General features: G+C 45.8%; 1 protein-coding gene across 3 annotated transcripts in view; it reads left to right on the plus strand.

Moving 5' to 3' along the window:
• Grik4 (glutamate ionotropic receptor kainate type subunit 4) overlaps positions 1-25481 on the plus strand; it is a 436311-nt gene that overhangs the window by 337891 nt on the left and 72939 nt on the right. For all 3 annotated transcript variants that reach the window (XR_015451727.1, XM_087212564.1, XM_021249070.2), the window contains 2 exons: positions 15932-16039; positions 22859-23062. Coding sequence is in view for 2 of the 3 variants with exons in the window: in XM_087212564.1 (XP_087068690.1) it covers positions 15932-16039; positions 22859-23062 (312 nt within the window). In the remaining variant the exon portion in view is untranslated. The remainder of the gene's footprint in view (positions 1-15931; positions 16040-22858; positions 23063-25481) is intronic.

The raw sequence follows: 25481 nt of genomic DNA on the forward strand, positions 1-25481 counted from the left end.
CCGCTGTGGTGGGGACACCAGGAACTGGCATCTGTTACTCTGAAGGCAATCTGAGCAGGTCTCCTGGGGGGAACTGCTCCAGTCCCCCACCTCTTGACCCCTTCCCTCACTTCAAAAGCAATCAAACATAGAACAACAGAAAACCATAGCACTCTGCCTGTCAGATGACATTCTGTGCTGACACGGACTTCATTTGGCATTGAAGGAACAGTGAGGAGAGCATCCTGGTCCTGCTTGGCATCTGTACCCTTGCCCCTAGCCTCTTTTATTATCAGCTGCCTCTGTGGCAGCTCCAGTACCTTCTATGCTAAGAGGGGCCATCCAGGCTCAGATGGGTTCCCAGTGGGGGAGGCAGTTCTGAGAATCCCATGATTGCTGCTATGTAATACATTTTCAATTTGAGGAAGGAGTTTACCATAAATATGCAGATCCTTTGAAGCTGCTTTTGCTGGGACCTGGCTCAGAGCACTGGAGCCAGGCTCTGACTGCTGGAAATCAGCAACCTCGAGTGCCAGCTCCCCAGCTGGGGCCAGACCTGTGACAGTGGGCCAGCTGGGGAGGCTGCTTGGCCTGCAGTCCCCCAAAGCCAACCCAGGAGCTAAGCAGAGTTGCCTTTGATGAGGAAACAGGTTGCAGATCCCAGCGAGGAAGGGTGTTTTGGGGGCTGCTCTGAAGGTGACTGCTAAGTCGCTTATTTCTTCTTCTTTTTGGTACCGGGGATTGAACGCGGGACCTTGCACTTGCAAGGCAGACGGTGAAACCACTGAGCTAAATCCCCAGCCCCTCTTCTTTTTAATTAAGGAGCCAGGAGAAGGGGAATTGGCAAGGAGTTTTAAATGATTGACACCATCTCTTAGAATGTCACATATTCTTAGAGCTGGAGATCATCAGGGCCAACTTTCCTTCTAGAGACTGTGTATGTGAGAGCCTCACTCCTGGGTTTAAAGTCCCTCGGTGACCCAAGTTGTTCTTAGGGGAACCATCTTGCATCCTGCTTATCTTTGAGCCTCCTCTCCTGCCCCCTCCACTCTGCTCCAGTGCTACTAGAAGACAGATGCCTTGGGAACACTGGGCTGTCTCACAGCCAGACCTGTACATCACCCACAAGTCTCGGTGCCCATCCCATTGCTCACCTGGCTGCTCCTACTCCTGTCTCCAGCTCTCATCATGGGAAGTCTTTCCCAACACCCCAGGAGGCACAAGCAAGCTGTCCTGCTGATGCATCCCCTGGGTCTGCATCTGCTGTGGTGTTCTCACTGGCATCAGTCCAGGACAAGTGGTACAGTGAATGAGGGACTGGGCTGCACAGAGCCCACCTCTCTGGGGCCCTGGAAGTGTACAGAGGATATGCCTTCCAGATCTTTAAGAAGCTCAGAGCGAACAGGGATCCCTGAGCCCAGGATATGAGGGTTTTGTCATAAGAATCTCCTCAAGCCACTGCTCCCAGCTTATTCAAGAGACATCTCATATGCCAAACCTTCCCACTGGTTTGGTATTTTAAAATTTGAAATGCAAGTCCCCTCAAACTAATGGTCTGTTTCTTCATTTTCTTCTACTGTCTAAGAGGAGTGCCCCTCTGGTTCATTAAAAGATATTCTGATATCTTCTTCTGGGAGGAATTTGCCTTTTCTGGGACTTGGGGACAATGGTCTAGGGGCAGATGACGGGCTTTGAAAGGCTGTGACCTAGGAGGCTTTTCCTGTCCTCTGGCCTCTCTGGTCTCTGTGTATCTAATTTTTTTTTTGTCCCAAAACACAGGGACTTCCTGCTTATCAGCTTTGATGTCAGATTCATTGACTGAAGCAGCTTATTCACACATGAGCCACAAAACAAATTAGAGCTACTTACATTTTTGAACAGGGCGCTGCTTTTGGGCTGAGGAGCAGGATTTTTAAAGTGCTGCACTTTAAATACATTTCTTGTAATGTGCCCGATCACGCTTCTGCCTGAGATCAGCCTGGGGAAGTTTGCCAGCTGCCAGTGACTCCTTTCTGTGACTCTTCAGCCAGCTCATGCCTGGGGAAGCTGAGAGAGGCTGACCTGCTAATTTAGTCTCATGAAGCAGCCTGCATCAGTCAACTCTAGGAGAGGTGGAGTCAGCCACCACAGAGGTGTGAGGATTGAAGGCAGGCCAAAGGAAGAGAAGGAGGGTGGACCTGGGAGGTAAGTGGAAGCTGCAGGCAGGGACAAGCAGTGTGGCAGAGTGGAAGGACCCCAGGATTTAGAAGTAGAGGGCTCAGGGCTGCATCCCACCTCTCTGCATTTGTTTCCTTACTTTCCTCCTCAGTAAAACAGGGAAGATGATCATAATAATAACTGCTTCATGTGCATCATAAAATTATTGAGAACACAATGAAACATTGTTTATAGCTGTGCTTTGAGGATTCTACTATATTGCACAAATTTTAATTGTGTTGTCTCTCCTGGATATGTCTATCTATATATCTCTCTATCTTGTTTGTAATATTCCTTAGAAGCAATCTTGTATCCTGGCACAGGGCAGAGAGGAGGACAAAGCAGGGGTGAGTGAAATGCTCCAGTCACTCCTGCTGTGACCATGCAGCCCTGAAAGAGGGCTGCCAGCAGCAGGCCATGCCAACCATTCCTGGCAGGAGTTGGTGCGAGCAGCTGGCCCTTCCCTGCTTCAGGAAGTTCCCACTGCCTCCTCTTTGTCTCTTTCCATCTCTAACCATGATCCTTCCTGCCTCTGTATTTTCTTCTGCTTCCTGAAGCTCAGTCCACTTTGCAGTGGCTCTGGGTGACCATGAAGACAGGAGAGCCAGAATTCTGGTCACTCCTAGGAGAGTGCAGAGCCCACGATAGGCCTGCCTAGCGTGGCGCTGCTCAGACAAGGGCAGCCAACACCCCTAAAGCACAAGATCCCCAACCTTAGAGAGGAGCTAAATGGTTGCCTAGATTTAGGGGTGAGGGACTGGGAGATGATAGCTAGTGGGTAGAATGTTTTGTTTTGTGATAACAAAAATGATCTACATTTGATTGTGGTCATGGTTGTACAACTCTGTCAGACTCATAAAGTTTACTGAATCATACATTTTAAGTTTGTAAATTGTATAGTATGCAAATTTTAGTTCAATAAAGCTGTTATTTTTTTAAAATCTCCCATCTTCCTAGAGCACATTGAGATGCAGGCACGTATTTTCTCTTTCTCCTTAGCCTGCATCCAGCTAGGGACAGGGATGAGCCAATCTTGGCCCATCATTTAAAGCTCAGAAGCCACATATGGCACCCCCTTCCCTTCTGTAGCATTCTCCTGACATCAGCATCCTGAAGGACTGTGAATGGGCAGCTTCTTTTACCTTAGATGCATCATTAAAACCACGAGTTCAATTGGCACTTGCCACTCAGAGCTCAAAGGTTTGTACAACTGCCTTCCTAAGGAACTTCTTACCTGGTGAATTGAACAAATGAAGCCAGGCACAACCCCAACTGTGTTGTGTTCTTTGGCAGTAATTTTCTTATAAGATGAGAAGTCTCAAGCATGCCCTAGCTCTCTGATGAATTCTCTTCTTGGCAGCTAATTCAAAATACCTTCAACCTTCAAGGAGGCAGGAAAGAGAAGAGCAGATGAGTCTTCCTATTGGGGACTCTGCCATGGTCTTGCCACATGGCAATGTGAGGAATGCCAATTGAATTGTCCCCAAAATACTTAGAAAAGAGTCTTAGGTTTTAGACTATATAAGAAACAAAAAGAGGGAGTTAGAATGTAGGCGAAAGAAATTACTAACCGTGTTTAGTGTTTCATTCCAAACAGAAAGGGGATCTGATAATTCCTGCAGCCCTACTGTAGAAGTTTAACTTCTGAAACCTTGAACTAGGAGAGGAGTCAGTTAAATCCATGAGAGCGTCTTTGAGGGTAGCATTGTAGTCAGAGCCAACAGAGGTGGACAGGGCTCCACTTCTGCCCTAGGTGACTTTGTCTGTCATGAGAGTCTGTGAGAACAGCCAGTGTGGGTTTACTGTCTGGCAGGAAGAGTGGTGGCCAAATTCTACATCGCATTTCAGAGGTTGGGATTAGGGATGGAAGTCAGCACACCTTGACAAAAGCCAGACATTCAAGAGCAGACAAGTAAATTGATTTTCATTTTTTATGGGTTTTGTAGTTGCAAGTTTGATGACTTGCTAGAATCTTTTTGCAAACCCCAAATCAATACTTGCAGCATTTTTGCAAACATGCTCAAAGGGGCAAAAACTTGAGTCACCTGATGGGCATGTTTCAGCTGAGGCTGAATGCTCTGCCCTTTTGTTTCCCCTCTCATGCTGTAAACAAGTGTCCTCTTCACAGTCTGTTCAGCATTTTTGTGCTTCTTTCCCTGGTAATACTTCTGTCTAAAATGATTCCCAGTCACAGTGCTCCAGTGCTGCCCAGTCTTCCTAAGCACACAGAGGCTGTGATGGGCCTTCTGGAGGAAAGTGTGTTTGATCAGTTTAGTTCAGGCACAAGCCACAATGCTATTGTTCAGTGGCAGTGAATTAACAATATACATGAAATGAGATATCTGTGAGCAGAAGCCCACATAAATTAACAAGGTTGTGCTTGATTGGTTGATGAAAATGTGACCAGAGGCTCACAAGAGCCTAACCCCATATTTCCCTTGGGAGCAGAGGTTTAGTATTCCCTAATCTAATGTGTGTGGCAGCTTTATAGATTAGAACTGCTATGAAGAACAAGAACCACCTATAATGAGATTCAGCCAGGACAGAAGACCAGGAGTAAGCAAACTTATGTCTGAAGTTTTCTTCCATGGCCTTTTCTCTCTGCATTCACTGCTCCATACTCCTGCTTTCCTTTCTCTTACAATGTCCAAGAGCCTTGTGTGCCTCTAGGCTCCCTGTCTTCCTCCTGGTTTCCTGATTTAGAAGTAGAGCCTAGATCCTACACTCTAGGGCCAAGCAGAATAAAAAAGATCCTCACGACCACTACTCTAATTGGCTGCTTGGCTTCTTGCAAGTGCATCCTCATGAAGAAGAGTTTGTGCCTGAATGCCTCAGTGCTGGGGAATTCACTACATAGAGGGCAGCATATTCCATTCTGGAAAGCTTTTATTGCTAGAGAATTCTTCCATTATTGTGTGGCCATTTTTCTTTCTCTTCCTTCTGTCCTTAGTTCTCTGTCCTGGATGCAGACATCTATAGTATTGCATCCTCTCCTGACTGCCTTCAGTTCATGGGGCTCAGGCAGGGCTGTCTTGTTGCAGGTTGGAGAAGGGTCTTCCTCAAACCCTTCACATGGGTTTCAGAATGGGCCAGCTCTCTGACAAATGCTCTTCTCAGCAGATAACTTAAAATGGCTTCAACCTTCCAAGAGGCATGAGAGAGAAGGGCAGATGAGTCTTCCAATTTGGGGACTCTGCCATGCCCTTGCCACAGGTCAGTGTAAGGAACGCCAATTGGAACATCCCCAGTAGTTAGAAAATAAATACATAAAATAAAAATCAAATAAATAAATTAAATACTTAGAAAAGAGTCCGTGAGATTTTTGACTACACCTGTGAGATTTTCTTCACCTTTGCACCTTTGCACCTAGTATGCTGTGCTTCTAGCGGCCTTCCATAATCACTTGTCTGGGGCTCTGTGGTGAGTCCCCTCTTAGGCCTGTATCTTCAAGCTCTGCCCCACAGTACTTTGGAACTACACCACATTATAAACATACCCAGAACTTCCAGGGATTTCTCTTCCAGCTGGAAGGGGCTAGGCTATGTCCTTCTTTTATAGCTAAAATAGCTGAAGACTGAAAAGAAGTGATTTGTTCAAAGGAATCCCATAATTCAATAGATACTTACTGAGCACCCATTAAAGGCCAAGCACCATCCTAGGAGCTAGAGCCACAAAGAAGAATTTATTCATGTAAGTCATCAAATATTTAAGTGCTGATTCCATGCCAGACATCGGGAATATGATGGGGAAAAAAATGTAGTCTTATCACTCATGGAATGAATTGTCTGGTGGGGAAATGGGCTTTAAACAAACAATAATATGAATAGTTTTAGGGTTACAAGTGTGGTGAGTACTACTATGGAGTGGTTCAGGACGACCCATGAATCCTAGGAAGTGGGCCTGACCAAGTCACGGAGGGTAAGAAGGGCCTCCCAAGGGAGTGACATTCAGACTGAATCTTGATGTATGAAAGGAAAGGGAGTTCAGGGAACCCCAACAGTGGATTCCTAGAGTCCATGAGGGTTGACAGCAGAGCCAGGATAGGAAGACAGAGCTCCTGATGCTTTGTCTTTTCCGCTATACCATACTCTCTTTCCTCAAGCTTAAATCATCTCTTCTAAATACCTATATCAGAATCAAAGGCAAGGAAGTGCAGAGGGATACCAGACATTTTCATACCCTGAGCATGACTTGAATTTAGGTTGCAATTCTGGATACACAATGACTCCCACCTATGTGCAGCTGAAACCAAATCTTATGAAACAATAGCTACCTCTGCTTATCTGCATTGGATTCTAATATATTTTACGTATAAAGTTTACTGTTTAATGCAGTACTGTTTAATACTGTTTAATCCATTAAATTGATTTCAAAACCCATTAATGGGGTCACAACCCGTAGTTTAACAAAACACTACCTTAGACCAAATGAGTCAAAGGTGGTGACAGAGCTCAGGTAATGTCCATTCGAGGTGGACCCACCTCTCTCTGGACTTGGTTTTTATCTCTTGGACTTGGTCTTTATCTCTTGGTCTGTCTCATTGCTGTCCTGTGATGCGGAATTTTCACAGCATTTTGCACCCAAGTACATATTTTGGCGGCCTCTTTGGCTGAAAGAATGAAGACTTTGGCCAACTTCAGCAACTATCTTTGTTCCCCAAATCACTCCTTTCAGCACCATTTAGGAGCTTGCTCATGACTAAACTTTTATGATTGGAAATATTGGATTTAAATTCAATATACTTTTACTTCTATGCCAGGTGGTCACCATAGAGGCTGATATTATGAGTCTTTTTTAGCTGGTCTTATATCAAGGTACAGACCTAGACTGTAGAGAATCTAGAGCACTAACCCAATCTCAATTCATTCCTGGGATCTCTGGCAAATTGTTGAACCCCTGGGTATCACTCTCCCTGTCTGTATGCCAAAATCAGTTCTGTGAACTCCAGAAGGCATTAGTATATTGTCATAAGCATCCTTCCTAATGAGAACTTCAGCTTAGTATTCTGAACCTGAGATCTTAAAAAATGAGCCATCAGTTATGATTCATCCAACTTTGAATGGACTTACAGAGGAAGGACTTAGAATATAAAAAAAAATTAGATTTTAGAGGCTTTTAAAGTTTTGTCACATGTGATTGTCTCACATCTTCCCAATAAGAAGAGAAGGGAAGTGAGATTATCTTTATCTTATAGGTAGCAAAACTGACTTCCCCAGGCCATTATGGTCTAAGGAGGCAGGGTAGACCTTGGGCGCAAGTCTCCTGACTTCTGCTCAGTTGTGTTCCTACCAGATGCATAGCAGTACTGTTTTATACATCCTTGCAGCTTACTATGGCTTGTCATAAACTATCATCTGCATTATTTCAGTTGCTTTTCAACAACATTGTACAGTAAGTCTCTGATTTACAAATGAGTTCTGTTCCAGAAAAATGTTTGTAAGTCAGATTTGCTTGTATCTGACAAAATGAGTCTTATACAGTACACCTGTGAAAGTTCACAACTTGAATGTTCCTAAGTCAGGGACTTACTGTACTAAGTTACATTTTGTTACTATGACAAATACCCCAGGTAATCAACTTACAGAGAGTAAAGGTTTGTTATGGCTAAAATTTTGGAGATTTTTTTCCATGATTGTTGCTTTGGGCCTGTAGCAACACATCATAGAAGGAACATGTGGTGGGGAAAAACCGCTCACCTCATGGTCATGGCCAGAAAGTGAAGAGGAGCCAGGAGGGTCCTGGGGTCTTACTGTCCTCCTCAAGAGCACATCTCCACTGACCTCCGACTAGGCCCCACTGCTTAAAGTTTTCACCACCTCCTGATAGTGCCAAGATGAGGGGGCATTCCAGCTCCACGCTATAGCATATGTGCAAGCAAGCTCACTCATTTCAATTTTGCAGAAGAGAAAGGTTCAGAGAGGTTAAGTGACTTACCCAAGATTATGCATGGCAGAAGGGGAAGGAAAATTTGGGTCTTCTGGTGCTCCATACATCCCTTTGTACCAGGCTCCTAGGCAACCACCTCAGGCCCTGGCCAGGATCATTGGTTTAGGGTCTTTCAGCTGACTGTTCAGGGGCATATTCGCCAACGAACCAGTTCACAGTGAGCAGAATGATATGTGGAAGGCCCAGGTCTTAAAGTCAAGATATCTTACACCTGTCCTAATTCAACCAGATAACATAGTAATAAATGCAATCTGAGTTCAAATTCCAGTTCAATCTGTGTGATCTCTATTGACTATGTAATGCTCAGTAAGTTGTGTGACATCTCTGCATTTGTTTCATTCATTCATTCAACAAAAACTTAAAGTACCTACATTGAGCATTGTTATTGTTGTCTGAAGTGCATACATTAAGTCTACATTTCTCAGGTGGGAATAATAACAGTATCATTATGCAGAATCAGGAAAATTTATGTAAGTAAACCACATGGCCCAGTGCCCAGCAAGCAAAGAAGATCAATAAGTGTTTGCGGAATCTGACTCTGGAACAGAAGGACCTGCCCTGCTCAGGAGTTACATCACCCTTGCTAGAAGAAGCTGGGTCCCAGCAGCGCTGAGTTGCAAAGAATAATCATCTAAATATACATAAAATACTAAGTGCTGTAGCATTGTATACACAACCCGGATGCGGATGCAGGCAAGGATATGAGGATGTACCTTTGGGCTTTAAAAATGAGTCCCTTTTTACCTACTGGAGAGAGTACCAGTGGCAAAATGACAACTGAGTGTTTCTAAGCAGCAGGGAGAGGGCTTTGAGCTGGCAAGATTGCCAAAGCTCCCCATCAGAGGAAGGATGTGTGAGTCCCAGGGGTGATAGTTGAGTGAGTCCCGGAACCTCTAGGACTGGTCTTCAGGAAAATGCCTGAGGTTCATCTGTGACAGTCAGGAAGGACGAAGGCACAGAGAGCTCTAACATGCCAGGCACTGTGCTAAACTTGTTTCCAGAATTACCATCTTGAATCTTAGTAACAAGATAGCACAGGAGTTAGAAGTATAGGCTTTGAGGATGGAGAAAGAAAGCATCTCAATCCCCATTCTAGTACTTAATATGTGTGACTCTGGGGACTTTAACAACCTAGTTTTGTGGGGACGGGGATTTTTAACCTCTGTAAAAGGAGTATAAAAAGCTCTATCTCTTAAACTGGGTGTGGTGGCACATACCTGCAATCCTAACACTCTTGGAGGCTGAGGTAGGAGGATCTCCAGTTCAGGTCCAGCCTGGACAACTTAGTGAGGTCCTGTCTCAAATTTTTTTTCAAAAGTGGGGATTGGAGACATAGTTCATTGTAAAAGCCCTGGGTCTAATCTGGGGGGGGGAGAATGAATATATGAAAGATCTTCCTCTTGGATTTGTGATTTTTCTGAGGATTAAATGAGATGATCTATGCAATGTTCCTGTTCATCTACAGCAAGCTAGGCACTGTACCAGGCTCCAAGGATAAAAGAACAGGCAAAACCAGCCACAATCCCTGCTCCTATGATGGTTATTGTACAGTAAGCCAGGCGGGCAATGAGTGGCACCCCATTAACACAGACTTTGAAGGAAAAGTGTATGGTTCTGGAAGAAATTTTTCTTTGGAAGAAAAGGAAAGGCTTTTGGAAGGAAATAATCTTAGAGCTGAGGCCTGAAGACCAACAGGTGAAAACTAGATCAGAGTGGGTAAATGTTTTCTATGAAGGCCCAGAGAGTAGATATTTAGACTTTGCAGACTGCATGCCTGTGTCCAGCTCTGCTATTGCAGATGAGAGCAGTCACAGACAATGTAGAAATGAATAGGCATGGTTTATTTCCTGAAATAGGCAGATTTGGACTGTAGGCTATGGTTTGTCATTCCCTAAAGTAGCAGAAAGAGAGCTGGAACAGAGGGGCATGTGGAAGGGAGAGCTCCAGACAGAGGTCTGGTTCCTGTCCTTGAACCAAAAATGGGAAAGAACTGTAGAGTTTCTAAGCAGAGACTGGTCTGATGGCAGGGGAGGGAGACTTTGTGGTTATGGCTGGCTGCTGCTGTGTGAAGAACAGAGCAGGGAGGCCCAGAGTGGATTCTAATCCTCAGGAAGTTTAGTGGGAACTTGGAGGAGGGTGGAGGCTGAGTACCAGATACCAGTGCAGGTCTTCTGCCTCCAGGTGACATATTGCCAGCTCCATCAGGAATCTGCAGAGGACACCTTTGGTCAGGGCCCCTGGATGAGCACTTCCCAGTGACCAGCTCGCTTGTACCCACCTAGGCCATGCTGCAGACAAAATGCTCACATCTGACACTCATTCATTTGCAAGGTCACCTTTCAGAGGACTGTGGGTAACTCCTATTGAAACCATGGAGCCCATTTACTACAGCTCCCTTGGCCGCAGTGGTCCCTTGTCCAAGTTTTCCTTCCAGCCAGTGCTGCCAAGCATTACCCCCAGCCGCTCTAACCAGGGCTCTTAAACACAGCTCCTGCAAGGACAGAGGCTCAGAGACAGTTGTCCTACTAGAAGCAAAAGATGACTCCTCACAGTGAGAAAAGAAACATTGTGAAAGGTAGACAAATCTCCTTATAAAGGAGCAGAACTGCAGGCAAGTGGTCCTGCATATTACAGTTACCATAGGGCAGTATTATATCACAGCACAGTGCAGTAACTGGCTTCATAATGATATCATCACATATTAAGGTAAAATGTCCACCCTGCTTAAGAGGTCAAAAGGATATATTCCTCTAGGATTTTTTGAAATAAACAGCTTTTAAATTTATAATTAAAATCTCTGAAATTAGATACTTACAGGAACAAGGTAAATATTATATATCTATATCTATATCTATCTATCTATCTATCTATCTATCTATCTATCTATCTATATATCTGTGTCCCTCAGGGATGTAAGGTAAGTGATGCTTTTTATGAACAGGCAAGTATATCCCATATCAGATATATTTACCTAAATTTTCATATTTGACTAAGCACTTCTATCACAAAGTGTTTCTTCTAGTAGTATTCAAATCAGTAGTTAGAAAGATCACACATTTTTTTTAGACATCCTGGTCTCAGTGAAGCAGCACAATGGGCTAGTTTTGAATCTTGGTTTCTGTACTTACCAGCTCTGACTTGGAAAAATTATTTATTTGTCTGGACTTGGCTTTCCCTATTGGCAGTAAGACCAGTATGCACACACTTCTGGTGTCCAGCCCAGATCCTGGTTGCACAGTGAGCATCTGTGGGGTCCTGGCACCAGCCTCCCAGCTAGTGAGAGCCCATTCTACATGTCTTCCCAGCTTTGTGTGTCTTAACATCACGCCAGCCGTGGTGGGAGTGTTTGCACCACATAAATTGGCAGATACTGTAAGTCAGGGCCTCTTTTTCCAGGAGAACCAGTCTTTAAACATTTCCTAGTTCCTCACAGATGGGTATTCAATCACTATAAATTTCCACACCCTAGGCTTTCCTGTAATCTGAATTTCTCTTTTTGCCCTACTGTAATCTAGCCAACCTCAGAATCCAGTTGATTCCAACACACACTGCTGAACTCTACCCCTGGAGTTTCTGATTTAACCCATTTAGGGTGAAGCTGGAGAATTTCTAGTGCTGATACTGCCAGTCTGGGCACCAAACTTGGAGACATTGACCTAATCTGTCTAATAAACTAACTCTGTGGGAGGACACAGAAGAGCTTGCCCCTTCTGTCCAAGCAGTAGCACTGTGGTGAGTACTGACATAGCACCTGGCCCAGATGCCGTCTCATTTAATCATCTTAATAACTCTCTGGCAGTAGTTACTGTTTTATTCCCTATATTATAGATGGGGGAAACTGAAGCTTTGGGGGAGTCATTAACTTAATATCACACATCCTAAGCAGAAAAGCAAGGTGAAACCCAAATCCTCCAACTCCAGGGCCATCACTTGAGCGGCACAGGTTGTCCAGAACTCAAGGGCTAGTAGAGGCTGAAATCCTGAGCTCTGCAGTCCTAGCTGTGCACTGGTGGGACCACATCAGCCTAGAGTGGTACTTTTATTCTTCACTTGCATTAAGGTACTATAGGGGTTAGTAGAGACCCTTTCCAAATGCTTACTTTCTCTCTCTCTCTGCCCTTCACTGCAGCTCCTGGGGCCTCTAACCTGGTCCAAAGGCAGAGCAAGTGGGAGACAGTAACGGAGAGCACCAAGCAGAGACATTATTTGAAGTGACCTCGAGCCAGAACATGTGGGCCTGCGGAAGCAGCTTACAAAACAGCTGTTCCTAGAGGAGGTTTGGGGGCAGGTGTCAGTAGGCTGAAGCAAAAGAATTTGGCTGTAGGCAAAGGCACAGATTGTCAGTGATGAGAGAGCTATATCTCCTGCCCACCCCTGGCATATGTGTGGCATCGAAGGTGCCCAGTGGGTGGGGCAATTAACCCATATCCCAGGGCGCCTGGCTCTGCCTCTCCCCTTCCTTTCCCACTGCCTCTTTGCAATTAGATTGCTCTGGGTAATCACTGCCAAACCACTTTGTTGGATCTGATGAGTTTATTAATTTCTTTGGGGCTAATAGGAGGATGGGTGGGAGATTCATTTCCCAACTGGAGCATGGGGGCTTATTAGCCTCTTTGCCAGGTCCCCAGAGGTGATGAGTGGGAGAGTGCACTGCTCAAGCTGTTGGATCTGGCTCTGGATAAATCATCCCTGTCCTTGGCTTTCACAGGGGACCAGGCTCATGGTGTGAGTGAGGCAAGAGAGCCTGGGGCTCGGACTCTTACAGCAGTGGTTAGTGAGCATTGGCTCTTTTGAGAGTAGAGGGGGTGGGAAAGTGGACAGGGAGATCTGAGGTCTCACTGGCCCTGTTGGTGTAAAGTGTAGGTTTAGGGTGATACATAGGATTCTAAAAAATTCAATCCTATACAAAATATTCAAATGCTGACATCTAGCCCAATTTCTTTTTATATCCCTTCTGTTCAAATATAGCCTTTCCCAGCCTAGGAGATCATCAGGAGCCAATTCCACTCATTTTGAAGGCAGGGAAATTGAGCTCCTTGAGACAAATTCCACCTGGTTCTGTGGAGTACCAAGACCGAGGAGAAAAAGCTGTGTATCTGGAGTTCTTGCTGTATGACTGAGGCCCAGGGAAGCCAGGTCCTGTTTAGCATGTCTGGGTGAAGGGTGCATTAGCCTCTCCACCCTAAGAGACAGTGGCAGAAACAGAAAAGATCATGGATTTAGGAAACAAACAGATCTGGCCTTAAGCCTGTGCTACATCTACCAGATGTGTGACCATAGGCAAGCCATTAAAACTGTCTGAGCCCCAGTTTCTTCAGAAATAAAAGAGAAACCTAGTAACTACTCCAGAGGGTCATGGGAGAATTCAAAGAGGTGACAGAACTTTGAATCTAACACAACAGATGTCAGTAACTATTAGCCTTTCCCTCTTCATTTGGAAATCTAGAAGCATATCTTTCATCCTCCATTCCTTGCCGCTGCAGAGAGAGCCAGAAGGGGAAGGTCAGGCAATGGAATGGCCTGGTTGGTCCCTTTGAGAGACATTAGGTGCTCCAGAGGGCAGAAGGAGTTCACCCACCTTCTTCCCATGCCTGGCCAATAATAAAACTCTGCCAACAGCAGACAATTGCTTTCCATGCTTCCAAGTCCAGTCTGAGCATAAATAAGGCTGGCCTTTTTTTGCCATGAGACACACTGGCTACTGGGAAAAAGTGGGGAAATGAAAACAAATGTGCAGAGAACATTGGAAGGCTCAGACAGGATGGCCATGTTGGCTTCCTTTGAAAGACTTATCTGGGGTCAAGAGCACAGGGCTTCAAGCTCAGGGTTCTTCAATTTGAGTGGGCTGTCTTATTTGGGTCTCAGTTTCTTGATCTGTAAAAGGGGCTTGCTGCTTGGATAAGCATGATGCACTACTTCCAACCTCAAAAGCAACATGAGCATGTGCTTCTTTCTGCAGAGGTAGAGACAGCTGCTCCCTCTTCCCAGTGGCTTCCTCACAAAGGCACAGAGAGCAGTGTTTGGTCATCTCGCCTTTGACAGCTGAAAGTCCCCCTAATCCCTGAGGCCCCTAATGGAACTGGAGACCCACAAGGGCTTACTTGACAGTACAGGTGGTCCTGGGTTGGCCCTGCCCTCTACCTTCTCCAGACCATGAATCCAGGAAGCTGGCTCCCCCTCACTGGGACCCTGGGCTCTTTTGCCCCATGGTGCAGGGGTGAGAGCCAATGGTGAGCCTCATCTTTACTGTTGTTGGAACACCCAGGAGAGAACCTAGAGCCCTGTTCTAGGAAACAGGCACGTGGCACCCATGGAGCTCAAAGTTTTCCAGGGAAGCTGCTGCTGGTTCCTGGAGATGCCTGGGAGAGATGCCTGTGTGCATCTCATTGGGTTTGCAGCCAGCTGTCAGCTGTCCCTGGCTGCCCACCTCAGACACTTAGCAACAGAAACCATTTGTTGAGTCCAGCTAGCAGAACTATATCAGAATTTTATATATCTATACTATATATAGTTTACTTATCTATGCATTATGTATTTCTATATTATTTACATATAACATACATTTGTATAATGTATATTTAGATATATTATACAAAGGATTCCACTAGGGAAAATGAGCTTACAGTCCACTACTGTTGAATTTAGGCTTAGGTAACTTCCTGGGTGAGGAACTAAGTTTTGGAGTTTTGACCAAGATGGTCTTTAAGACAATGGGATAGTCAACAGGAATATATATTGTACACTTAAAAAATTCATTGAGAGGCTAGATCTCATGTTGTGTTTTTACCACAACAAAATAAAAAATGAAACAAAAGCCAATAAAAGGAAAATGAAACAATAGGGAAGTGAGAAGAAAATAACATCTATTGAATGCCAGGTTAAATACATCCTCACAATGACCCAAAGAAGTTTCTATTATTGTTCCCACTTTGCAGATGAGGAAGCAGACCCTGTGGGTTTAGAGACTCTCTTGAGTTCCACAGTGACTCTATGCACCCAGGTCTGGTGGATACTATAGTGTCAGACTGGCCATCTGTGATGCCACTTGGCTATGAGAGAAGGTGGGGAAATGTTACCATCCCCTTTTACAGATGAGACTGGAGGACTTAGGTACCTCTGTAAATTATCAGAGCAAGCAAGTGTATCAACCAGAAGTAAGACCTGGACCTTACCTCTTCTGGTTCATTCATTCATTCGTTCATTATGTTTAACCATTCAGCAAACACTTATTCTTTTTAAAATTTGTTATTAGTACCTGTTTGCCTTACATAATGATCACATTCACTGTAGAGAGTTGGTGCATGTACATGACAATCCTAATTCTTTTTTACCCTCTCCTTCTCTACCTTCCATCTCTTGGTCTCCTTAGGCTTTATTAAAAGCCTAGTATATGCCAGTTCCCCTCAATATACCATTCTGATTCTCACTTAGATGATGAGGATTACTGAAGGCAAACCAAAGCACAAGAGTGCTATGCGCATCCCTGCCTGAAAATAATGTGATTTCCCATATCCATTCCCTTCTGGGCAAGACAGCTTTCATGAACCACATACCATTACTGATTTATTTTTCCATTTTTCTCTCCCAAGTCTTCACTCCTTCTATCCCATACCCTAACAGTCCCTTTTCCCTGAAGCCTCTAACCCTGCATAACAGTCCCCTGCCCTTTCGGCCCCTCCTTCCTGTAGCTTCTGTGAAGCCTAGCAGGGGCAGGGCTCTGGCCTCTGGGCTCCTGCAACTCGGGGAAGCGCTCACAGCTGTGCAGGCTCCTTCCTGTGTCTTCCCAATCCTCTCCTGTTGGTCTCCTCAGATTGGCCAGTGGCACGTGGCAGAGGGCCTCAGCATGGACAGCCGCCTCTACGCCTCAAACATCTCTGACAGCCTCTTCAATACCACCCTAGTCGTCACCACCATCCTGGTAAGCGGGGTCTCCCAAGCCCAGCTGCAGCTCCTCAGGGTGCCTCCCGGAGTGCTAAGAGCTTGAAGGCTTCCCAGGGAACAGAATATGGGAGCGCTAATCACAGCACAGAGGCCAATTTATGACAGTGTAATTATACTCAAGTTGCTGTTTCATATGGAAATGATATTTGATGAACTCCCAGGCAGCTGAGGAAGAGGGATGGCATGGGAAGAGTCCACAGTGGATGCCTCTTTCAGGGGTTCCCTGATGGCCAGGGGACCTTCCCATATAGGTGGGGGTGCTGGATCCAATCCTCTAAGGGGCCCCCTCTCCTAGCAACCCACCTTGCTAGGAGCTTGCTGTATACAAAACAAGGCCCTCCATCCCCCAAGCGGACACTTCAATGTCTGTGGGTTTTAATGGCCTCTTTTCACTTCCAGATGGTGCAAAGAGAGTTCTCAATGAATCCTAGGGCAAAAGACCATCTGCCTTTTTATTTGATTCAGTTCTCTTCAATAATTACCAAGTTGAACCCTCACCCCTGCCCCAGGCCATGTGCCCGGTGTGATGCTTAGTCACAGAAACCAAAGATTAATAAGACCCAGTCTCTATCCTCCAAGAAGTTATAATTTAGCAGATGATATAAGTGAAGTGCATACGCAGCCAATGTATTATTTGTCTTCCCCCCTCTGAAGACCTAATGTTTTAAAAGATTTGTCAATTAAATCAACTGCATGTGTTAAGCAATAATAATTAATTTTCTCCTCCCCCTCCCCTTTTTAACTACTCAAAAGTGTATTTCCCTGCCTGACACCGCTTCTTGTCAGCAGGAGATAACCAGTGTTGTCAGAGTATTTCAACCCAAAGCAGAGACACTGTATGGTAAAGCACACTCAGCCTTATCCCTGCTAAATGTGCAAGGTCTGCACACGTGTACATTTCTTTTAAGCTATTTGAGATAATAATAAAAAAAAAGCTCAGGGACCTCTATCATGACCTTCGGCAAGTCCTGGGGCACAGGAACCCTGGGCTGGAATTATTGATCAACTGTAAACAGTGGGATAAAAGCCAGGAGAGAGACACAAAGGTAGAGCTGTAGGGTATAGAGGAGAGAGAGGTTCCATCCCACACAGAGGTCAGCAGCACCTTAAGAAGAAACACTTAAGACTGACTCAGAAAGACAGGAGCAATTGGAGAGGTGAAAATGAATGAAGGAGAGTATTGTTAGGTGTTTAGGAAATGCTGAAAAGCATAAGCTTTCCCCAGAAATAGGCAATAGTAGAAAAAGGGAGAAGCATAAGCCAAAAAAGTGGATCCATAGTGCTCAGGAATTTGAATGCCATTCATTTGGTAGGCAATGAGTCACTGAATATTTTCATTTATTCATCCAATGAATATTTATTGGGTGCTGCTCCATGCTTGGCACCATTATAGGCGCTCTAGATATATCAATGAACCAAACACAAAAATCCCTGCCTGTAGGAGATTCCATTCCAGTAGGGGATATGAAAGAGATAATAAAAAATCAATACAGGTTGAATCTCCCTTATCCAACAGGCTTGAGACCAAAAGTGTTTCAGATTGTATATTTTTTCAGGTTTTGGAATATTTTTTTCAAAACTACCAGTTTAGCATCCCTGATTCAAAAATCCAAAATCCGAAACACATAACCGCATCATGTCAGCACTCAAAATGTTTCCAGTTTTGGAGTATTTCAGTCTTTGGAGTTTTTCATTTAAGGATGCTTGATAAATTAGAAGGTGGTGAAGCTGAGGGACAAAAGATAGAGCTGGGAGCTGGGGAAGTGGGATTGGGGTGCTGAGAGAGAAAGCGACATTAATACCCAGGTAGTCAGGTGAGATCTGCAGAGACCTGATGCAGGTGAGAAGCTTCCTGGGGAGGAGGTTCTGGCAGAAGGAGCAGTTGGAGTGAAGGACACAGAGAGCACAGTTTCAGCTCTCCATCCCAGTTCCAGTTTCTCTGCACAGTGAGAAATTCCAGGAAGATTAGAGGGTGGTGCTGTCCCTGTTCCAGCTGAGAGCAGGAGACAGTCTGGCTAGGATGAGCTGGGGAAGGGCACAGTGTGACTGCTAGGATGTCCTTCCTGCTGGCTTTTTGACCCCTGGAAAACTTCTGAAGTCTATTCCTTCCTATTCATTCACAGCCTATACCCCAATCCAGAAAACAGGCCCATCTGGCTCTTGTCCTCAGTTGTTCTGTGTTCTCCTCACAGCTTCCTTCTTGCTTGCTCTGTCTATCTGCCCTTCTCCTCAGCTAAAATCAGAATTGTCCTGTGATTTCCTTCCTACTCCCCATCATCAGGACTATCCCACCTTACCTGCTCACTCTGCATGTGCCTTATGGTCTGTGTCGTGCCTCTCCTACCTTTGTATGTACTGTTCCCTTCACCTGGAATGCTCCTCCCTGAATTCCTGTCTCCTGCTAGAGAGGAGAAAGATACTACACACTCTCAAAACTCTGTTCAGACATCACCTCTTCCATGGAGTCTTCCCTTGTCAGATTCCTGTGTTCTTCATCTATAGCCTTTCTACACCCCTCTAATGTGGCACATCTTCTCTGAGAGGTGGTAGTTTGAATCTCCCCTTCTATAACAAGAGCTTCTCCAAGATTCAGGTGCCAGACACAAGTAGGAGCTCAGTAATTAGAAATTTGAATTTTTTCCCGGAGGACTTGGGAGAGTAATTTTAAGTAATGTCTTAAAAGTCAAGAAGATTTAATTCTTTGGGGAAGATACCCAGCAGGGGAATAGCTGGGTCAAATGGGACTTCCCATCCTAGTTCTTTGAGGTATCTCCATACTGATTTCCACAGTGGTTGCACCAGTCTACACTCCCACCAGCAGTGGAGCAGGGTTCCTCTTTCCCCACAGCCCCGCCAGCATTGGTTATTGGTTGATTTCATGATAGCCATTCTTTCTGGGGTGAGATGGAATCTCAGCATTGTTTTCATTTGGATCCCTCGAATGACCAGTGACCAGTGATGTTGAACATTTTTTCATGTATTTATTTGCTATTTCTACTTCTTTGTCTGAGAAATGTCTGTTCATTTCAGATGCCCATTTTTGGATTGGGTCTTTAAATTGGAGGTGTGATTTTTTAAAGTTCTTTATAGATTCTAGATAGTAGACCTTCGTCTGAGGGACAGCTGGTGAAAATTTTTTCCCACATTGTGGGTTGCCTCTTCATACTATGTACCAATAAAATTAATTTTTAAAAAAGTCAAGAAGATTTGAGGAGGGAGATGAGGGGCTTGCTGAGTTGTACTTCCTGCCTCTCAGGGTCTGGAATCTGACTGTGTTTGGAGCTTCCATACAGGTCCACTACAGCTACACCAAGAGCACTAGGCCCTGTTTCCAGACTAGGAGTCACTCTGATCTGCATGTGTGTACCTGTGTGCTCACACACCCACATGTGAGTGCATGAAGGGCAGGACCCTGGCAGGATACTCTTGTATGCAGTGCTATTTAACAAAACAGTAAGCAAAACTCAAAGCAAGATCAGCATAGGCTCTTTCCTTGTGCATGTGTGTCTACGTGTCAGAGACAGCCAACGGGAATCAGTAACTCTTACCGGGAATGATGATCTTAACTCAGCCCCTAGGTGACCATTTGTGGGTTTTCCCTTGTAAATGGTAATCCTGAATGATTTATCCTTTAAACCTCAGTACATATCTGTTTTGTCTCTTACTCCTGTCACAGTACACTTGGGACATGTGAATGATTTATTGGTTAATACCACCAAACATGTGGATGAGTCTCAGCTCTCATTCCCTACATACCTTGTCTGTGCCAGGACCCACATCAAATATACTGACTCATTGTCACCAGAGGCTCTCCCTACCCCCTGTCAGCACAGGACAGCAGTCAGCCCCCCATATTTCCCAAAGTCCCAGTGAGCCCCAGTCTTAAAGATTTTGGCTTTCCAACATGTCTCCTCCCTCCAAGATTAGTCTTGTGGATATTTACTTTGAATGTGTCAGTGAATTTTAAATTAACTCAAGAGTAGAGAGCATTTAGGGAGGAAAGTTCTGTGACATTCCTTAGGATAATTAAAGATACCTTGGTCCTGGATGGGAACCGTCAGCCATGGCTTGTCCATGGCATTATTTTGGCTCTTTTCAGCCACACAATCCACAAGCACTTACCACTGGAGCTGGGTAGGGAGACCAACAGTGGGGGAGGGTTAGTCCCAGGTCCTACTCACACTGTACCTGGGAGCTGCACTCATGTGCAGAAGGGAAGACACTGGAGGATAATCAGTGACCCCTGGCCATGAGCACAGGGACATTCCAAGCAGCAAGTTGGCATGGGAGGAGGCAAGATGACTTCAAGGACAGTTGTGGGTTAGGTTAGATAAACGATGGAGAGGGAAGAGAGAAGCCCTCGAGCCAAGGGTAGCATGTATGGAAGGCAGGGAAAGTGGCCACCATCTCATTGCTGTCACAATGGCCCTGATCACAAGTCAAAGTTATGTCACCTTCAGCTCAGAGCTTGAGCACTGTGAAATGTAGCTGGTTACTTACCACTTACCACTTCATCACACTTACAAAACTGCTCTCGCCATCCTTCCCCATGACCTCTGGTCTGTCTGGCCCTAACGTTCCACTCTACCTTCCTCCCAAGACAGAAGCCCTAATCCAGCTCAAACTCAGCAACTCAGCATTTATTAAGCAGATTAGCTTCTAGAATCATCTCCACCATGATGATGCTAAGCCATCTCCCCTCATGCCTGTCCCCAGTCCGGATCCCTGCTGTGATCTCTACCCCCTACTGCCAGCCTGCATTTGTCCTGACTTCAGATGAGCCTTGACAGTCACCTGTGCTCACCTCTGCTCACCTCTGCTCTCTCCCTCTTTTCCGCTGTGCAGTTCTGCCAGACCTTCTCACACACCAAGCCTTCAGTCTTGCCTACCTGCCCCGCCTTTGGTACCACCTTGAGGGCTGGTGTGGATTCACCTCCTCTCTGTGTCACCTGTGTCCATACTCTGCACCTTACCCCCAGATCCCTTCCCAGCCTCACACACCCTGGGCTCTGTGTCCATCACCATTTCCTTGCTCCCCTCACCACCCTCTCTTTCTGCCTTCTCTAACCTCTCCTTTTGCAGGGATTCCTTGCTGCCTAGATGCAGATATACTCCACTATCTCCCCTCCTAAACAGCATCACTGCCACACCACCTACCCCCTGCTGCCCTTCAGTTATGCTCCATTTGAGGGAATCATAGAAGCAGGTCCAGGAACACCTATGGGGACCCTCCTATCCTGTTTGTGGAAGGGCTCTGCAGCTCAGCACCAGGGGAGGCCTGGCTTAGAGGAGTTGGGCTGAGAGGGATCTGCCCTTTTCTGTGTGCCAAGCTCCCTCCATCTCCCAGCTTCTCCAGATGCTGTTCCTTGTGCTCCTGCATGTTCTTGTCATCCTTGTAGAGTCCAGCCCCATACCCCTGCGGCATCTGCCCTCAGAAGATTGCATGACCCATGATCCAGCTGCCCTCTCACAGCCCTGCTTGGTCTCTGTGGGCTACTTTCTCCTTCTTCAAACTCCTTTCCCCTTGACTTTCCTGGCCACACATTCCTGAGTATCCATGGATAGATACTCTTCACTTTTCTGCTTTCAAAGATCAGGTTCCCCCCACAGACTTCTTTCCTGTCTCAATTCTTACCCCCCAGTGATGTCACACATTGTACACCTCCTTCCTTCACCTCTGTACAGAGGCCTCCCAGACTCTGTCCCCCTTTTAACTTTACCTCACATGTTAAACACCCCGCCAGTGATCTCCTCCTCCAGGATAGCTTGCTACCATGCCAAATCCAACATGTTCCAAATCTTCTTCCCTTTCAAGCCACCCATGACAAGATGATGCCATTCTCAGTCATCTACCCAAGTGCCAAGGGTCTGGGGCTCCGTCCTCTGCACCCAACACTCAGCTAGTCATCAAGCCGGCTTTCCCTGTGTCTCTTACATCCTTCCAGCTCTCTCCAGTCTAGGCTGAGCAGCTTAGCACTCAGTGCCACACACCAAGAGAAGACCCAGCCTAGTCCCCATGCTCCCTCTCTTCCTACTTGACCCAAGATGCTCTGTCTTGTGTAATTTGCTGTTACTTCATCCTGGCACTAAGACCTATGTGGAGCCTAATTCATCATTCTAAATTTCTCCTCCCTCACCATCCATTCTCCAACTAAAGTGGAGGATCTAAGAAGGGCTGTGAGTGGGCCACACTCCTTCTCTCCTGGGATTATGCCCCAGTCATGCCTTTCTCCTGCCCCTAATGCTCTTCATTCCTGCCCCTTCCACCTGTCAGTGTCTTGCTGTCCTCCAGAGCCTAGTGTGGATCCCACCTCCTGTTTAGCCTTCTCTGGAAAGCTCACCACCTGCCCTCTTCCTGGCACTCTGCCTTGGGTCACAGTCACTCATGTCATGTTCTTACCTACCCTGGTGTATTGTAAGCATTGTCATGTGCCCTATATTGCCCAGCAGTAGGTCTGGGCAATAAGCAAAAGGGAGAGAGAGAGAGAGAGAGAGAGAGAGAGAGAGAGAGAGAGAGAAAGGGAGGGGGATATGTTGGCCTTGAACAGTGAGGAGGGTTTCACCTTGACCCTGTGCACAGGGGGTGCCATTGTGTGTTGCTGGTAAGAGAAGGGCCAGGAAGGAGCACTTTGAGGAGCAGGGTGGGGGTGGGGCCTGCTCATTGCCGCCTCCAAGGCAGCCCACTACCCAAGCCCCATCTTGTCCCTACCTTCCACAATCCAATGGCCCCTCACTGTCCTGTGTGGTGAGATACCAGAGCTAAGATGAGAATGACAGCTGCCCAGTTTTGCTGCAGGAAAATCCGTATTTAATGCTGAAGGGGAACCACCAAGAGATGGAAGGCAATGACCGCTACGAGGGCTTCTGCGTGGACATGCTCAAGGAGCTGGCGGAGATCCTCCGGTTCAACTACAAGATCCGCCTGGTCGGGGATGGTGTGTATGGTGTGCCGGAGGCCAACGGCACCTGGACAGGCATGGTCGGGGAGCTGATTGCTCGGGTAAGGAGAGGACATAACCTGCATGTGTGGATGGACTGGGAGGGTGGTGGAAAGGTGGAAAGTTGTGCTGTATGCTCATGAGACCTGTATTGACATGCTCCCTCATTCATGCCTTTTTCATTTATTTGTCCATTTATTCCACAAAACTTTAGAGAGCTGGCATGGAACCAGGCACTGGGGACGTGCTTTGATAAACAAGATCCCCATGATCCTTGCCCCATGGCTCTCCCAGCCCTGTCCTGGAATAAGTCATTGGCTTGGCTTAGACACATTAACATGGATGCAGAAGTGTAGCTTCTATTTTTGGATAATCCAGATGGTTTTTGTTTGTTCTGATGATTTTAATGCTCAGCACCACTACCCTGCCCCAGCAGAGCTTGGACAGGCCCTGGGAAAGTAGAACACACCGCCATCAGCTAACTTTGATACTTGAGAGATACTGTCAAGGCAGACATGATTAAATAACAGGGAAATGGATCAACTGTCAGAGGAGTTGGTCACAGTGATGGTTGTTTTGTTACTTCTTGTATCATCCTCTGCTATCACTAATGTCCTTTTATAGACCAAGGGCCAAAGTGCACTTGGATGTGCTGCAGATTTCCAGGGTGAATGTGGAGACTTGATTAAAATGCAGGTGAGCATCTTAGAATGTCAGTCTTCTGTCAGGTTAGAACAAAGGTGTGAAAAGTTCTTCCAGAGGGAATCTCTTGTTTTCTTTGTATACACTATTAACAACTGTAAAAAATTATTAAATCATTGCTAATTCACTACCCATGTTTCTACAACTGAGTTCCAATGATCAGGACAGGTAATGAAGACCCAGTGCGGAGAACACAGACTTGGTTCTTATTGTGACCTTGAACTAGCCCCCTTCTCTCTGTGCATTCAAGATCAGAGGGACTCCTGCAGCCTCCAAGCCTCCTGATGCACAAGATGCTTTCCAAGCACTGTCTCCAGTCCTCTGTAAATAAACTTTTTGGCTACTTGTTATCCCCACTTTACAAATGAGCAATCTGAAGCTCACAGAGTTTATGGCTTGTCCAGAGCCACACAGTTAATATGAGACCTGGCTGGGATTTATGCCCAAATCCTTATTTATTCAATCACAATCACGTGCTGCATAATGGCATTTAGGTCAGTGATCTGCATGTATGACAGTGGTCTTGTAGGTTACATCGCTTAGTGATGCTATTGCCATCTTATTTTATGTGTATACACTCTGTTTGCACCACAACAAAATTTCCTACCAACTCATTTCTCAGGATACATCCCCATGGTTAAGCAACCTATAACTGTAATGCTTTTAATCCCTTAAATGTACCAAACTTGGAATAGGAGATAACATTTTAAAATCCAGGTCTTAAAGGATACAAATATTAGTTGGGATTTTAAATAAGCAGTCTTTGACAATACACTCTGTATAGATGAGAGCTATAGGAGAGGCATTTGGGAGCTGAGGATGGAGGATGCTTCGGAGTTTTCCTGGTAGCTCATTGACATCTGCAGTGATACTGAGGGGTAAAATAGCAAGCCTTGTTCAGAGAATTGTAAAGTGCCTGGAGTGACTGGTGCCCAGAGGGAGCTGGGTCAGAGGTGAGGCCTGCTTGCAAAGGAGACTGGCAAATGCAGGGCTGATAGGTCAATGGAAGGCCTAGGGAGCCTGGGAAGAATCTGACAGAGGGTAGGGATGGGCATCAAAGCTGCAGCAGGGGCACCTTGCAGTCTTTGACACTGGAACCCACCTCATGGTGATGCATGTGCTTCTGCAAAAAGGACTTGATGCTTTTCTCTGCAGTCCCAGACCTTCTCCTGGAACATTCTTCCTGTTGGAATTCCATTGTGAAGGCTCAGCCCAGCAGCTAGCCACAGGAATACAAAATGCCAGGCTTTCCTTGCCTTCTCACCACTGGGTCACCTTGAGCCCGGTTCTTCAGCCCTCTCTGGCTGCCTGGTGCCTCGCAGGGTGACTTCAGGGATGGTAGAGTCAATGCACAGTCATGTCTTTATTAGCCCCCTAATGAGCTGTGACAGGGGCTGGCAGGAGAGGGAGAGGAGCCCAGGACTCAAGGACATGCAGTTACATACTGAGTGACTTGGGCAATCAGACAGGGATGTTAAAACTCACCCCAGCTCATCTTTCAAGCAAAAATACTGCTGCCTTGATCTCGATAAGACTTGGAGATAGGGTATTAATTAACTAATTAACCTATTAGTTCAATAACTATTTATTGAACATCATCTACTCTTGTAGACATTAAAGATAAATAGGAAAAAAATAAACATGCACATTATCTTCATGGCTCTTCCATCCTGGGAAGCATGACAGTAATGAATGATCATATTTACATACAATTTCAAACTACCGTGTGCAAGGGTACATAGTGCCGGAGTTACCAGAGCACAGAGGGAGAGGGTCCAT

Source organism: Heterocephalus glaber, unplaced genomic scaffold, assembly GCF_053883595.1.
Source record: "Heterocephalus glaber isolate CG9 unplaced genomic scaffold, H.glaber_assembly_v1.0 deba00001431, whole genome shotgun sequence".
NCBI classification, from domain to species: Eukaryota; Metazoa; Chordata; class Mammalia; order Rodentia; family Bathyergidae; genus Heterocephalus; species Heterocephalus glaber.